This window comes from Ceratotherium simum, chromosome 1 (assembly GCF_057802395.1).
Source record: "Ceratotherium simum simum isolate JZ-2026a chromosome 1, ASM5780239v1, whole genome shotgun sequence".
NCBI lineage: Eukaryota > Metazoa > Chordata > Mammalia > Perissodactyla > Rhinocerotidae > Ceratotherium > Ceratotherium simum.
The window spans coordinates 94,115,031-94,130,332 of NC_141900.1; the positions used below are offsets into that span (position 1 = coordinate 94,115,031).

Genomic DNA, 15,302 nt, shown 5'->3' on the forward strand with positions numbered 1-15,302 from the left:
CCGCTGCAGCTCCTGGGTCGTACGTGCAATTCCGAGCTCTAAGGGTTACACAGACTGGAGCCGGAAGCCCAGGAGTGCAGGAGCTCCGGAGCTGAGAGCCCCTGCGCAAGAGCGAACATTTTGTCCGCACTTCTTTCAAAACTTCTGGAAATGGTTTGAGTTCATATCTTATCTTGGCTCAAGACGTGGACTCATAAACTCACTGGAGATAAGGGTGCCTATCTTCAGACCTGTGCTGTAAACAAGACTATCTAAACAGACAATTGGCTTGTCAGCATGGTATAGGAGAAAAAAGCACGTGCTTTTCAGCCAGAACTGTTTAAATCCCCACCGAGATAGGACCACAGGCAAATAACCACTACGAAAATTATCTGGAAATGGGGCCGCTGTACCACACAAAGAGGGGAGACCTTTACATGAGATGTTATATGTGAAACAAGGAGAACTTGCAGGGCGCAGCACCCGCAAATGGTGACTATCCTCACTTTACGTGCTTCCTCCCCACAACCAGTTACTCAAAGTGCTGCTTACACACGGGGCACCCGGTGAGCATGTACCTCTCCTCCCCTTTTGTGTACCAGGTCAGAAAGCCGTTATCGGCAATGCCACAGCTGTAAATATCTGACCCACGCCCGCAAGACTTGAAGGAGACCTGCTTCTTTGCTCACTGAGCTACCTTATTTGTCCTCATAAAACCAAACAAATAAGGCTTTTAGGAAAAAAAAAAGAGATTCTGGCTTCGGAACCTCACCCTGTTCTGGGTCAGAAGATTGTCAATTCCTGTTGGACTTTGCCCTGGACTTGATGTATGAATTTTAAAGAAAGCTGATCCTTTTTGTGCCATAACTCAGTGGGACACATCCCTGCAGCCAAATTCGAATCCCTTTCTCATTCATTCTTTGCCAAGAATTTAAGGTACATTTTGCCCTGAATTTAGGGCTCAGAAACAGGAACGGCAGTATTATTCTCAGTACGCCCGCACAGGTTTTTTATGCTTACAGTTCCCAAAACATTATGTAAGTTAAACATACCTGTTCTCACCCACGAGGACTTCAACAAGTGAGATAAGTTGAGCTGTGGGTACTGGAAGGCTATAAAAAGAAAGGATTAGAGAAGGACAAAAATCTGTAAAAACATGTTTGCAACAGTCAGAAAGTATGTGTTCTGGGGAGTCCTGGGTACGTCACAATGGTGCCTTTCCCACACTGTTTAGTGCTACATATGAAAGAATAAAATGCCAGAGAAAAGGCATGGACAGTAGGCAGTTTCTGAGCACAAGTCTCAGGGAGAAAGAGAGAGAAAAAGAAATAAAGGACTTGAGCGACATCGTGGGACGCTGCTTCACAGAGATCACCCACACATTCCCCTTGAAATGTCACTGTTCCAGAGCAATGAGTTTTCACATTGTGTTCCCCAGAGCCCTAGGGCTTCCCAGCAATGACTCAGGGTAAAGTGACCCATGTCCTGCTTGTCTGGGACAGAGCCAGTGTACCCCTGTTGTCCAGCATACTTATTATTTTATGCACACCTGCACTGTACATAACTGAAAGTTACTACCTGTATATAACAATTTTATCTCTGTCTACTTTCCCATTTTACAAGTTATTCTTTTTCATTTAATTAACAGTACACTAAAATACATTAATAAGTATTAGACCATTTGGCTGTTCCATTTTGAAAAAGAATTTGATGTTTTTTTTTTGCCTGACTGCAACTCTGGAATCTACTGTTTTTTTGAAGTACCCATTTCCCCCTCCCCCACCCCTCTCCACTGTGACTCTAACTGCTTCACCAGGAAGAAAGCTTTCGTTTGTTTTCATTTATTATTCTTTTTTACTTTTAAGTGTACATGCAGTAAAATTCACTCTTTTCGGTGTACCATTTTATGGGTTTTGACAAATGCATAGGAACCACCACCACAATAAAGATACAGAACCGTCTCATCACTCCCCAAAAATTGCCTTTTGCTACCCTTCTGAGGTCTAGCCTTCCTCCCACCCTTCACCTTTGGCAACCACAGATCTGTTCTCTGTCCCGCTGGTTTTACCTTTTCCAGAACTGATGTTGTCTTTAATCATGACCCTTTCCTCTCAAAAGAGAATAATAAGGCAAGCCCTGGTGGGTGAGGAGGGCTCTGCAGACCCATCCTGGCTTGAATCTGAGAAGTTCCAATTTTATCTGATTTATATTCTGGGTTTCAGCCAAATATTTCATTTGAACAAAAGAGGTCCACCACAAAAATACTCGCAGCCACTCTCCCAGCACTTCATAGGAGAGCGGTACTCACGTTCAGCGATCTGTAGCACCGGGTACCCCAGATAGAAACTGAACTCCACCACGCTCAAGTTCCTGAGCAGCTCGCTCACTTCTGACCCATTCAGAAACCCCTGTGTGCCTTTAACAGCAAAGACGATGTTCACTGGACCCCGCCGAGAAGCCACCCTTGAAGAACCCACAGTGATATTCAAGATCTGAAAGAAGGAAGTCAAAATAAGCTTCCAAAATAAATTAAAACATTCAGCTAAAAGCTTGACGATGATTTCTCTCTCACAACTGCCTCCACTGATTTTTTTGCAAAGGAGGTAATATTTTTAAAGGAACTAACTGGCTTCACAACCTGGCTCCCTTTCGCAATACTTTAAATTCTCGGTTTATTGAAAATGTTTTCTACATTAAGGGATGAATCAAGCACATGTATTTATAGTCCCTCCCTTTCTCCCTCCCACCCCAAATCCCACTGAAATAACAATAAGCTGAACAAAGGAGAATAAATCCACAACAGCACTGAGAAGGGAAGAAAACCAGAGATTCTGTCAAATTTCTGGAAGATGGAGAGAGGATGGGATCATGTTGACATAAACCAGAACTGAGGGAACTGAGACCCAAAACATATACAGGCATAGACGGCAGTGGAGACCAGAGCCATTCTCCCCAGGGACCCCAGGAGCGGCTCCATGGGCAGGAACTAGACCAAGAGCAGGCTGTGGAACACAATCAGTATAACTAAAGACTGTGTGCCACAGAGCCGAGTCAACTGCCTCCCTCCTCTTTCCTTTCTAACTGCCACACCCACGCCAACACAGAGGTGCTAGCAGCAGCCACATCTTCACCAGAAGGGCCCAAAGAACTGCTCCCTAAGGAAGACGAGCTTCCCCCCAGAGGGGGCCAAGAGACCTATTGCAGGTTTGGCCCCTTAGCAAGCAGGTGGGTAGAGACTGAGGTACCTCCAGTGCACACCAGTGCATGCAAGAAAATGAATGAAAAAGCAGCATTGCCATGAAAATTCCACTAAAGCGCTCCATCCCCAGGGAACAACCTCCTTATCTTATGCTGGGGGCAGGGGTCCCAGTCTGCGTGTCTCCAACCACACACGGCCCCAAGAGAGAAGCCCACCACCCATATACTCTGCCCAGATGATGGTTAAAGGAAAATTCAATAGAGGGACTGAATGACCTAATGGACACAGCTGGAGACTAAATTAATGACTCAGAGGACAAAGTTTAGAAAACCTGTAAAAATAGGGAATTAAAAAAAGAAATGGAAAATAAAAGGAAAAATAAGAAATGTGGAAAGTGAATCTAGGAGCAAAATCTATTTAATATGAATTCCAGAAAGAACCACAAACAATATGGAGGAAAAAATATCAAAGAAATATAAAAACATCAACAGTTTCCAAACAATCCACACAAAGCCTTTTCTTTCATTAGTAGCTATAGTCTCTGTTTTTAGAGAGAAGCACTGCATTTCATGTATTCCTTGATTATCCTGCTACTCCACAATCTTCAAATATGCTTCTCCTGCTCATGCTATGTGGACTCGATGCCATGGAAAGAGATCACCCTGATCCGGGTGAACTGAATTTCTTCCACCGGAGGGAATTAGTAACAGTTAAGTGTGTCTTAAATGAAAGCAGTTCCTCTTTAAAGGATAAAGCATCTTGTTCTGCAGTCAGTGCTATTCTCACCTGCACCGTGAGGTTGTACGTCCCCTGGTGGTGTTTCCTCACTTCAGAGAGTGCTATCATCAGGCCTTTCTCAATGCGCTGGGTGAAGGTGCAGAAGCCAGTATCCACACTCTGAGGCACAAACTGAAGTACTGAAAGGAGGACAGCGATCAGTCCCACGAACTAGGCATTCTTCAGTATTAAGGAACGAGGAGAGGGAAAAAACAGTATCTAAAGCAACTAATTCATCCATAGGGATTAAGTACTATGATGCGTTATTTATATGTATCATATCATGGAAATGCAGAAAGCCAACTACGCACCAAATGAATATATGCATGAAGGTGACGTTATCGTTTTGTTTGTTTGTTTCTGAGGAACATCTCCCTGAGCTAACATCTGTTGCCAATCTTCCTCCTTTTGCTTGAGGAAGATTTGCCCTGAGCTAACATCTGTGTCAGTCTTCCTCTATTTTGTATGTAGGTCGCTGCCATAGCACGGCTGCCAACAAGTGGTGTAGGTCTGTGCCCGGGAACCAAACACAGGCCACCGAAGAGACCGTGCTGAACTTAACCACTTGGCCATGGGGTCGGACCCTGACACTGTCATTTTAAAATAGAAAAATACCCAAGATAATGTGAGCATCCAAAGATGCAAATGACTGAAACATTTCAAATATATAGAAATCCATTGGAGATTAATTCTTATATATTTATGGATGAAATGACATGTTATCTGGTATTGCTTTAAAACACTCTAACTTCCTCAAAAAACTTTGTGGGGGATAGATGAAACAAAAGTGGGCAAGTGTTGATAATTTATTAAGCTTCGTGATAGGCATATGTGGGCTAAATATGTTATTTTCCCCAATTTGCATATGTTTGAAAATGTCCATAATAAAAAATGAAATATAATATTAAGGAATTGCTGTTAATTTTAGGGGGTATGATGATATTGTGGACAGATGTATATGTATGTGTACATATGTATGTATATATGTATATGTGTATATATATGTAAATATGTGTATATGTATGGCCATATGTACAGGTGTGTATATGTATATATGTGTATGGGTATGTATTTAATAGTCTTCATTTTTTAGAGGCAGAGGCTGAAATTATGAATGAGATGACATGAAGCCATATCAAAATAATGTGAGAGGAGGGGATGTAGATGGGCATGTAGATATAACAAGACTGGCTAGGAGTCGAAAATTGTTGAAGCCATATGATGGGTACATGGGGGTTCATTAAACTATTCTGTGTACTTTCATATATGCTGGAAATTTTCCATAATTATAAAGTTTTTTGAAAATCTAAATAAATTTTTTTAATCTTCCCCCAATTTTTTAAAAACATAAAAAATAAAATGAAATTCCACTTACAAACCAAAATAACGATGCTCAGTTTTCTCACCTGTTTGAACTTGGAACCTGGACTCTGGCACAAGGAAGGAAGGTTTCACAGCCAGGATTAAAGGAGTTTGGTCACGTACAAGTTTACTATTTATAAGTACATTTATGACTGATATCGCCGTGTAAACGAAAGGACCAGATGTTACCAGAAAAGTAAAGTCAGTGAATAATTCATAAACCTATGAAAATAAAATATACAAAAGACAATAATTATCAAATTTGAGAGTACCATAATTCAAACTTAAAAGAAGTTGTATTGAGTAGTAAAATAACAAAGTAAGGTAAAAAATAAATAGGTGGTTGTAAATGAAGGGGTACTGCTGCACAGATAATTCAAATTTTATTCTAGTTATCCCTTTTACACATCTGCCAACCTTCTTGAAAACATCATAAAATTACAAGAGCAAGGACAGCAAGAAAGAAGAACAGTCAATAATATGAACAGAGTAACGAGTTATGGAGAATTCAAGGTATTTATTGTATTTAACCCACATACAAAGGAGCCCTTTCCTGCTGAGCAATGCTGTCCAAAAGAAATTTGTGAGCCACATAAGCAATTTTAAAATTTCTAGTAGCCATATTAAAAAGCATAAAAAGAAACAGGTGAAATTAATTTTAAATATTTTACTTAACCCAATATATCTGAAATATCGTTTCAACATGTAGTCAATGCAAAACATTATCAGTGAGATATTTTACATTCCTTTTTTCACTAAGTCGTTGAAATCAGTGTGTATTTTGCACTTACAGCACACCTCAGTTTGGAAGAGCCCCATTTCAGGTGCTCAATAGCTACATGTGGCTCGTGGCTCCGTTCAGGATGGAGCAGGTGTAGAGTGTGGCTTTCTGAGCTCATCAGGGAGAGGAGGCACTAGCACAGGGTCCACTATAAAACATCCAGAAATCTATCTCTACCTCACTGAACGTACAGAAACAAGCACACGGACTCACTGTAAGATCTAATTTGAACTCTAAACCAAGTCCTTTCATGTAAATCAAGGGAAGCAAAATCGTTAGGTCATTACCCCAAACTCTGGTCTAAGAGCCCCTTTGCTCCAACTCTGCCAACACATCCATCCAATGGACTAAACCTGGCCTCGTCTGGGGCAGGAAGGGCTTCCCTGAAGAAGAAATGTTTGAGTGGAGATCCAAAGGATGAGTAGGTGTTCACTAAGAGAAGGGAGGGAAGGGGATGTTCCACTACCATTATAACCTGCCTTCAACCCGGGCTCCCACATCAAACTTCCACACCCAGAGACCCACCTGGAGCTCCACCGCGCGGTTGAAGTGGATCCTCAACACCTCTTTGATGGATGTAATGATGTACTCCTGCACGGCTCTTCTGGCCAGCACTACAAATCAAAGCCAACCACCAAATGCAGGTTAATGTCATTATGAATAATACAGACATCACACTTCCGGACCCCAGGGCAGAGGCCATGCTGTGCCCAAGTGTGGTAGCAGCTCCCAAAATCATCTTTTAAAATAAGGCCCAGACTAGGAAAGAACAGAGGACAGCAGTGCATCTTGAAGTTTCCAGGTAAACTGTGCTCAACATGCTAAGAAAACCCTGGACTCTCTTTGCCGCGGTGGCTGAGACCAGCAATCAGTGGCTGTGGCCCAGCCAGGGGACAGAGAGCATGGAGTTCTCATTTTCATCTGGGCAAATACCAGGTTTTCTCTTGGCCATGCCCCTAATGGTAAAACAGAAGATTTTAAAAACTCTCAGCAGTAATATTTCAAAAGGCCTTAAGATGTTACTCAACAAAACTAGATGACTTCTTCCTCTAATAAAAAGAGGTCTCCTACCCCAACTTTTCAATGTAGCAAGTGAAGGGTTTTCACCACCAATAATAGGAAAAAAAAGATTTTCACAATTCTCATGTATTAACATTTTATGTAGGAAATAAAATATTTCTTATAACAAAGTCCAGCTGTGTTTAACTTTCCTTCCACATCTAAGAAATTCTATTTAAAAATCTGTAATACGTAAGCCTGTTTCTCAGTGTTTAGGAAGCATGTCCCAGTCTGCTTTCTTTTCCCTATTGTTTTTTCTTTCCTCTTCCATTAACTTCTCATAATGCAGAATCAAAATACACTTGACATTATTACTCGGTTTTCCATTTCCTGTTCTGAATTCTTAAAACCGGAGACAGAATCACTCTGTGACTTTCATTCTTTTAAAAAAGAAATGTTTGTTACATTTGATTGTTTTCTTTACTGATCAGCGATCTTGATATTAAAAATGGGGACGGGTTTCTTTAGTTCATGAGACCATTAGAACAGATCAGAGCCCCTGACCACCTTGCTGAGTCACACCAGCAGCCAACTCAGCACAGGCCACAAGGGCTCCAAGTGGACCAGACGGCAACTCAGATTTTAAAGGGAAAGATAAAAATGAGTGGGAAGGAAAATAAAGGGAAAAGGGAAGGAGGGAGAAGAGAGGAGGGAGGAAGGGAAGGAAAGGTCTCGAGGCTAAACTTGGGGAAAGTAGAGAAGAATGGAAAGTCAGAGGCAGAAAACCCCAAAGAGGAAACGAGGAAGCACATATCATAAGTAGCCCCATACAGCTAAAGGAATCACTCAGGACAACCATCCAAATATCACTCTAAGTAGTCCCCACAGCTCCCTGCCATAACCTCCACCTTCTCTAGTTAATCAGAGTGAGATCTAAACCCACACCATTGGGACATGGGTACAAGAGTCTTTGGGAAAAAAGGATTATCAGCGAATAGATATCTTACAGTTTCTCCAAGTATCGACAGTTTCCCCAGAGCCAAGAGAGGTGAGAGAGCTCTCCTGAGGAGGTCAGGGTCAGGCAGGTCCTGGGTGGAAGCGTAGCCTCACCCTTCACTGGACACATGAGGTCAAGCGCCCTCCTAAGAGTCCATCATGGATCAACAGAGAGTGCTCCTACTGTTATCACAGAGCTCCATGGAAAGAACCCTTCCAGAGGACAATAATCACCCCAAGACTCTCTCTCATATATAATTACTAAAAGAAACCAAGGTCAAATCCAAATAAAGATTCTAAATGAGGTGATACTCCCTCTGGGTCAAAAATATCAATGAGAGCAAAAGATGGCCTTCATCTCCACTGAAAAATGCAATATAACAGTAGGAACACTTACGCACAACTCTACATATTTACTAAAACTGTTACAGTATATATTCACAATGGGTGAATTTTACCCCAAAAAGCTATTAGAAACACATGGATCCCCAAAAAAGGAGACCAAATTCATTAAATGTGTGTCTTATATGAAAGTTAATCATTGCTATATAAACATGCTGATATTCTTACAGATACTTCTAAAATGGTTTCTAATTATTTGTAGAAAAATTCTAAAAGACACATTACAACTATAAGTATCATAAGTACCATGGAATCCCAGAGATAAAGAAGCTTTCAGCATTTCTTTTAATAAGCTTCTTGTAACTGACCACGTTGTAGCTATTGTGTAATAATTTTGTGGGAAGGAAGAAAAGTATCATGTCTATGAGAAATTCTTTTCTCTCCTCTGGACTACTTTAATCCTGCAGATGAAGGTTCACCACTTTGTCCCAACCTCATTTCCTAGCATAATTACCTCCTCCTCCCATTACACATTCTAATCACCAGCCAAGCTGAATGTCCTTGGACTGTCCAACCTCTCCACCTGTGTTCACACCCTCCACCTGGAGGACACTTCCCTCCATCTCCAGATGACAGCCTTCTACTCATCCTTTAATGCGTACCTCCAATTCACATCCTTCCAAACCCATCCCTGATCATCCCAAACAGTCACTCTTACAGAACTCCGCATGAACCATTCTCATCACAGCTACCAAGAAAACATGGCAGCATCTGCCCTACTAGACTCTAAGCTCCTTGAGGGATGGGACCCTGTCATTCATCCGGATATCCCTTAAAGCTTCTGAAAGCACCTCACACTAATTACCTGTCACATGAACTAACAAGTGGTTCCTTATTTGGGGGAAAGAGGGAGTTAGGAGAGCAAAGCCTTCAGCTGCTCCCAACCCCCTCAGAGGGTGGCAGCACCACCATAGTGAGCAGAGGATCCTTGGCCCACCTCACTCAGCATGGAGAAAAAAGACCAAGCATGTTCTCCTCCTCCTTCAAACCTTCACCTTTCCCTGTTCCTCTCCTTCCTTGTCCATTTCACTCCATTCCTCCTCTACCTCTCCCACCATCCTCTTCCCCCTCTTCATTCCTATCCCCCCACCCCATCCAAATCAACACACAGAGCCAGGCTGCTCACCAATATTATGTCGTATTTAAGTATATATTAACAGGTCATAAGATTTCACATACAACCTGTCATTGCTCATGAAGAACAAGTTGGAGAGCCTGATCAAACAGGCCACACATTTACTGGTCTTGTGCAGACATGACATCAAAAGCACTCCAGTTTCATGTGACTAAAGCAGCCTGGCAGCTGCAAGGGAAGCTGCTGCTTGTCCCCTAGTTGCTCAGGCTGCAGACTGGGGAGAAGATTCAAGTTTGTGACCGAATTCAGATATTTAGTCACTCCATGTTTCTTTCCTCAGGAGCCAAGTGACATTTACAGGAATATATAAGAGCAAAGTACCCCCTCCTTTCAAGGAGAAGTATGAATAGTAAATTCGTAAGAAATTGCAATGGTCGCCCTTACACATTTGCCCAATTAACTGCTTGAACTAAACACGAAGGTGGTAGTTTCAAGCATGACATCTACGCATCCACAGCGTTATGAGTTCCAAAGACAAAGATCTTACCAAAAGCCTCTAAGGATCATTTAAAACTTTTATTTGTTCTTATTGCTACTATTAACTAATACGTAATATTTTGTGGGTGCTTCTCATATGCCAGGCATTGGGTTAATATTTTACATGCATTAATGCATTTAAGTCTTTACAATAACCCAATGAAGTAGGTGCCACTATCATCCTTATTTAATAGTTGAGGAAACTGAGGTGTAGAGAGGCTAAGTAACTGTCCAGAGAACTCACAGGTGATAGGCAAAGCAGGGAGGATTACTAACCCAAGAGCTCCCTGGGTCCAAAGCCTACACTCTTTACCACAATGCTACATGTCACATAAGCATTTCATACAAGCATCTTAGAAAGACCATTCCAACCAAGTGACTTGAAGTAGGGCCTTACCAGTTGTGATCAAATAGGCATTGGGAACTGTAATATCACACACGTATGGCGGCTTGGTGGTGACCAGCGCTGGAGTATCTACCGGCGCTTCAGGAGTGGGGGTGATCACTGGATGAAGGGATGGCACGGGGAGAGTCGTGCTGTTCCCATGGGGATTCTGAATCGCAGTTTTGCTGTTCAGGGTGGTATTAATGGTATTATCAGGGGCAGCACTGGTGTTAGATGAGCTCGGTTTACTGGAGGTGTTCATCAATAAGTCTGTGGGTGTGGATGGGCCCACAAATATTGGCTCTGTAGGCAGAGGTGAGAGGACCACCTGAGAAACAAATGAGGATGCTGATGACGAGTACACGGCAGTGACCAGTACTGTAGTGGTAGGAATGACTTTGGAGAAAGAGGATAAGACAGATGTGTGACCATCCGTAGCACTGATATCATTATTGGAAGGTGTCGGAGATGAAAAGAGAGAAGACTCTGTTAAAATGGGTGTAGTGTGAAAAGCAGTCAAAAGTGACGTCAAGTGAGTTCCAGCAGTCAAAATGTCAAGGATGGGCTCAGAACTGGAGGGCACCAGTGTGGTGACTGCAGATTCATGGGAGATGAGTGAAAACTCAAAATAGGAGGTAGTTTCAGTGAGGGCTGAGGTAAAATGAGCTTCAGAATCTGCCAGTGAAACTGTTGACACTTCAAAGAACTTGAGAGAATCAGAGGGGAAGCTTGATAGTAGTGACGTTTCAGAGTAACTGGGTAGAACAGTGAATGTATTTAAAAGAAGGTCTGAACTTGGCCAGAGCTGAGGAAATTCAAGGTTTGTGGAATTAGGAACAGAAAGCTGAGGTGACTGCAAATGGATAGAGTCGGTCAATATAAGTGTCTCAACCAAGGTAGAAAAAGCCTGAGAAATGAAGGTTGACAAATCACTTGACATCAGAGACGGAGAAGCAAGTACTTCAGAAGATGGAGGGACCGAACTGCTGAATTCCAGTGGTGGAGTTGAGAAAAAGCTGGAGGCAAAATCCAAAATACTTCTAGTTTCATGCTGGGAAAAACTGGCTGGTTCTCGGTCAGGGAAAAGTGAAGCCTCCACCGAAGGAGCCAAACCGTGAGATGTAAAAAGACTTGGGTCTCTGAGAGCAAGTGATGGTGCGTTTTTGTTTGCTGTGACAGGGAAAGATGAGTCAAGGAGAACACTGGCGGTGACCGAGAAAAACACAGCTGTTACGCTGGATGGCGTTACTTGAGCTTCAACGACAGAGGAAGAGCCCAAAGCAGCAGTATCAAGTGACACTGGTACAGAGAGGTCACCGTGGGAAGGATATGCTTGTGTGGTCATAACACTACTCATATCCACCTCAGCTGAAATACCAACGCTCCTTTCCGAGATTTCCACAGATCGAGAAGAAAGTGGAACTATCGGCCTTGAGGGGAAAAGTGTATTAAATTCTTGAGGATCTTCCTCAAATTCCGAGAAGTCCGCTACCATGCTGCTCAGTGGAGAGATGCTGCTTGCTTCCAATACAGTCACAGACAGGGTCTCAGCGCCATCCCCCGATCCCGTGTCTTTCTCCATGAGGCTCGTTGACAGAACACGCCGAGGTGACGCCAGAGTGCAGGACACGCACCACGTGTACGGTCTGAATGAAGACACTGGGCTCCCGACGTAAGTGTCATCCACGTGACCTGGGACTACTGAATTATCAGGCGATTCTGATGTTTCACTGGAGTTGCCGGGAAGAGAGGGGTGATACGAAACATCAGCAGATCGTGTAGAAATGGACACAAACACAAGAGGAGTTGAAAACAAATCTGAATTTGTGTTGCTGCTGCTGCTGCTGCTGCTATCAAGGGCTGTCTGTGATACAGTTGCAGTAGAGTATGTTCTTGGAGAGCTGGTTTCTTTTAGACTTTGAATCAAAGCAGTGGTCACATCAGGGTGTCTGTCTGCACATGTGGCCAGAACATCCTCTGAAGGCGGTGAGACCTCCCCGGAGGGGGGAAATGGATGTTGAGTAATGCCATCACCTAATGGCCGAGGCACTGAAGACCACGAGCTGAAAAGGAGGGTTCCTACATCCTGTGTTCCTGATGCCACGATCTCCGGCAAAGTCCTGCTTGATAAGTGCCCATAAGTGTCCGTAGGATAAAGCACCAAATTCCTACTAGGAGTTGGAATTATGCCCTCGGAAGTGGGAAAAGCTGACCGAAAAGGATTGAAAGGACTGGGGGACTCAGCATACCTTGTGGGTTGCTGCATCGTGTTCTGCCAGGCTGATGTCACTTCTTCATCTTGTAAAGAAATCATGGGTAACGATGGAGTCAGCACGGAGTCTAGGGTTTCCCTGGGCAGCCCCGGTGGGCTGACTGTGACATACTGTATCGGAGAAACCGCACGGGAAGAGGTCCAGTGAGTCTCTGGCAAAAAGTTATCCATCTCATCATCATCTATGACCACCTCGTTGCTCGTCACTGACACGTAATTTGCCACAAAGATGCTGTGATCTGCCGTACTTTGGGTCAGTTTTCCTTGGTTAAAAAAGGTTGTATCAAAAGGAGTGGCAGCTGGCGGTGATATGAGGTGGAGAGAAGGGCTTTGCTGGGACCCTGGGGCAGTTTCCCTTAAGGCCACATGTGCAGGGCTGTGCACGGCACTCTTCTTCAGCACGAGCTCCACGGAGGATAAAGAAAGGTTGTGCTGTTCCAGGGAGAGCCTGTCTACAAAAGAAAATAAAATCTGAGTCACTTACAAGGCAATGAAAGTTACACTGCTAACATTTTTTTTTCAGATACAAAATTTACTCATTCAACAAATATCCCCTCATTGTGAATATCCACAATTCACTGTAAGAAGTTAAGCAGCTAACTAGAAGCCAGAATTACTGTCAGGGTAATATCTGCAAATATTCATACATTTGAGCACCACCTTACTTAAGCTTCTGTGTGTGTACACACTGACATTTTTTCTCTTACTACCTAATGACACCACAGAATACTGGAAAAGGACGAGGCCACAGCAGATTATCTAGTCCATTCTCTCTCATTTATCACATGAGAAAGAGAGGTTCAGAGAAGGTACCTAAATCAATTACATGATCACCCAGACAGAGGTGGAGCTGGAGTCTGAATATAAGCCTGCCCTGACTCCCAAGCCCAGGTTCTTTCTCTTCCACAAGAGCTGGCCCTTAAGAGAAATGAACGTGATGACTCTGACAGCATCACTCACTACCCAGGGAAGACAATTCAATAGTTTCCTAGTCACAAGGCCTCCCATATTTAGGCCTCAGACTACCTCCAGGCTCAGCTCTCATCACTCCCTGCTCCATTCTCACACCTTCCCCACTATGCTCTGGCCAAATGAGCTACCTGCAATTCCCCGAACCCAAATTCTCTCTGGTTTGGCGACTTTGCACATTCTTCTCCCTCTGCCTGGGATGCCCTTCCATTTCCACCTGGATTACTCTTCCTGGTCCCGCAGATGCAGAGACACTACCTCCCTCCCCAGTACTCTCCCCAGGCTTCTACCTGTCATATTCCTTATCATGCCTCCCTGAAATTAACTGTCTGCTCATTCCACTGTGAGCTTATTGACAACAGGAACTGTTGATCTGTTTCCCAGTGCCGAGTACAGTGAATGACATATAGTAAGAGCTCAACATCTGTTAAATGAATGAATGAATGGTGTCTGAGGACCACGTTCTACTATGTGCCAAAAGCATCCTATCATCCTCTCAAACTTTCATATTCTTTATCCTTGTATGGCTGTCATTATCATTTAAGTGGTTTAAGTGTCTCTACCTGTAATTCACATACACTGTATAGAAAGGCAGGATATGTGATGGCCCAGACCACTGAGGAAGGCCCAAGCACAGGGTACCGTGCACTGCAGTACAGGCTGGGGACTGAGCAACTCTCACAAGCCATAACAACGCCCTCCTCTCACTTATCCAAACAGTCTGTCAGAACACAAGTGTGTGAAATAGTATAGAAATAATCTTAAATTCACTTTTTATTTTTTAGAAGTAAATTATCTCTAGTCTTTCCGGGAGAGAAGTTAAGATGGCGGCGTAAGCAGACTCTGAACTCACCTCCTCCCGTGGACACAGCCAATTTACAACTACTTGTGGAAAAATTACCCCGGAGACAGAACTGAAAGCTGGATAAGAGGAACTCCTGCAAGAACGGACAATCCTAACTGAGGTAGAAGAGGCAGAGACTCCCTTCCGGAGAGGAAAAACGCCGCCTTCACAAGCCGCCAGCGTCACGGCCGCCGGGAGCAGCTCACAGGTACGCAGCCTCCCTGGAGGCGCGGGGCCCTGAGCCAGGGAGCGCCCCCGCTGTGGGCATTTTGTGGACCCAGCACAATCGAGACCAGCGGCATAATATCTGACTTTGCCTGCTACTAAAACATTGCGGAGCACCCCCAGAAAACCCGGTTCACAAAGAAACTAAAACCGGCTCTTAAAGGGCCCGCGCGCAAACTCACCCATTTCAGAAAGCAACCTAAAATCACCAGAAAGAAAGGTGCACAGTGCTGTGGTGAAAAGAGACTCACCTAATAGGCCCTGAGTGCATCTCGGTGAGGGGTGAGACCTCTCCAGGGACTGGGACATTGGCGGCGGCCATTGTTGTGGCCCGGTGTGGGCATGCTGACACAGATGCCATTGAAGTTCTCCCTGGGGCCTGCTAGCCCAGGGTCTGCCCCACCCGCTAGAGCACCAATTTAATCCAGCTCAGCCAGGGCAGGCAGCCCACCCTAGAGACTGGCCCCACCCATCAACAAGCCCTCAGGCAACTTGTGGGC

General features: G+C 43.9%; 1 protein-coding gene across 5 annotated transcripts in view; it reads right to left on the reverse strand.

Moving 5' to 3' along the window:
* KIAA1549 (KIAA1549 ortholog) overlaps positions 1–15,302 on the reverse strand; it is a 185,965-nt gene that overhangs the window by 75,871 nt on the left and 94,792 nt on the right. For all 5 annotated transcript variants that reach the window (XM_087431455.1, XM_087431462.1, XM_087431470.1 and 2 more), the window contains exons 2-7: positions 10,505–13,216; positions 6,624–6,712; positions 5,362–5,539; positions 3,965–4,095; positions 2,288–2,471; positions 1,032–1,091 (exon numbers count right to left, since the gene is read on the reverse strand). In XM_087431455.1, the coding sequence (XP_087287581.1) occupies positions 1,032–1,091; positions 2,288–2,471; positions 3,965–4,095; positions 5,362–5,539; positions 6,624–6,712; positions 10,505–13,216 (3,354 nt within the window). The remainder of the gene's footprint in view (positions 1–1,031; positions 1,092–2,287; positions 2,472–3,964; positions 4,096–5,361; positions 5,540–6,623; positions 6,713–10,504; positions 13,217–15,302) is intronic.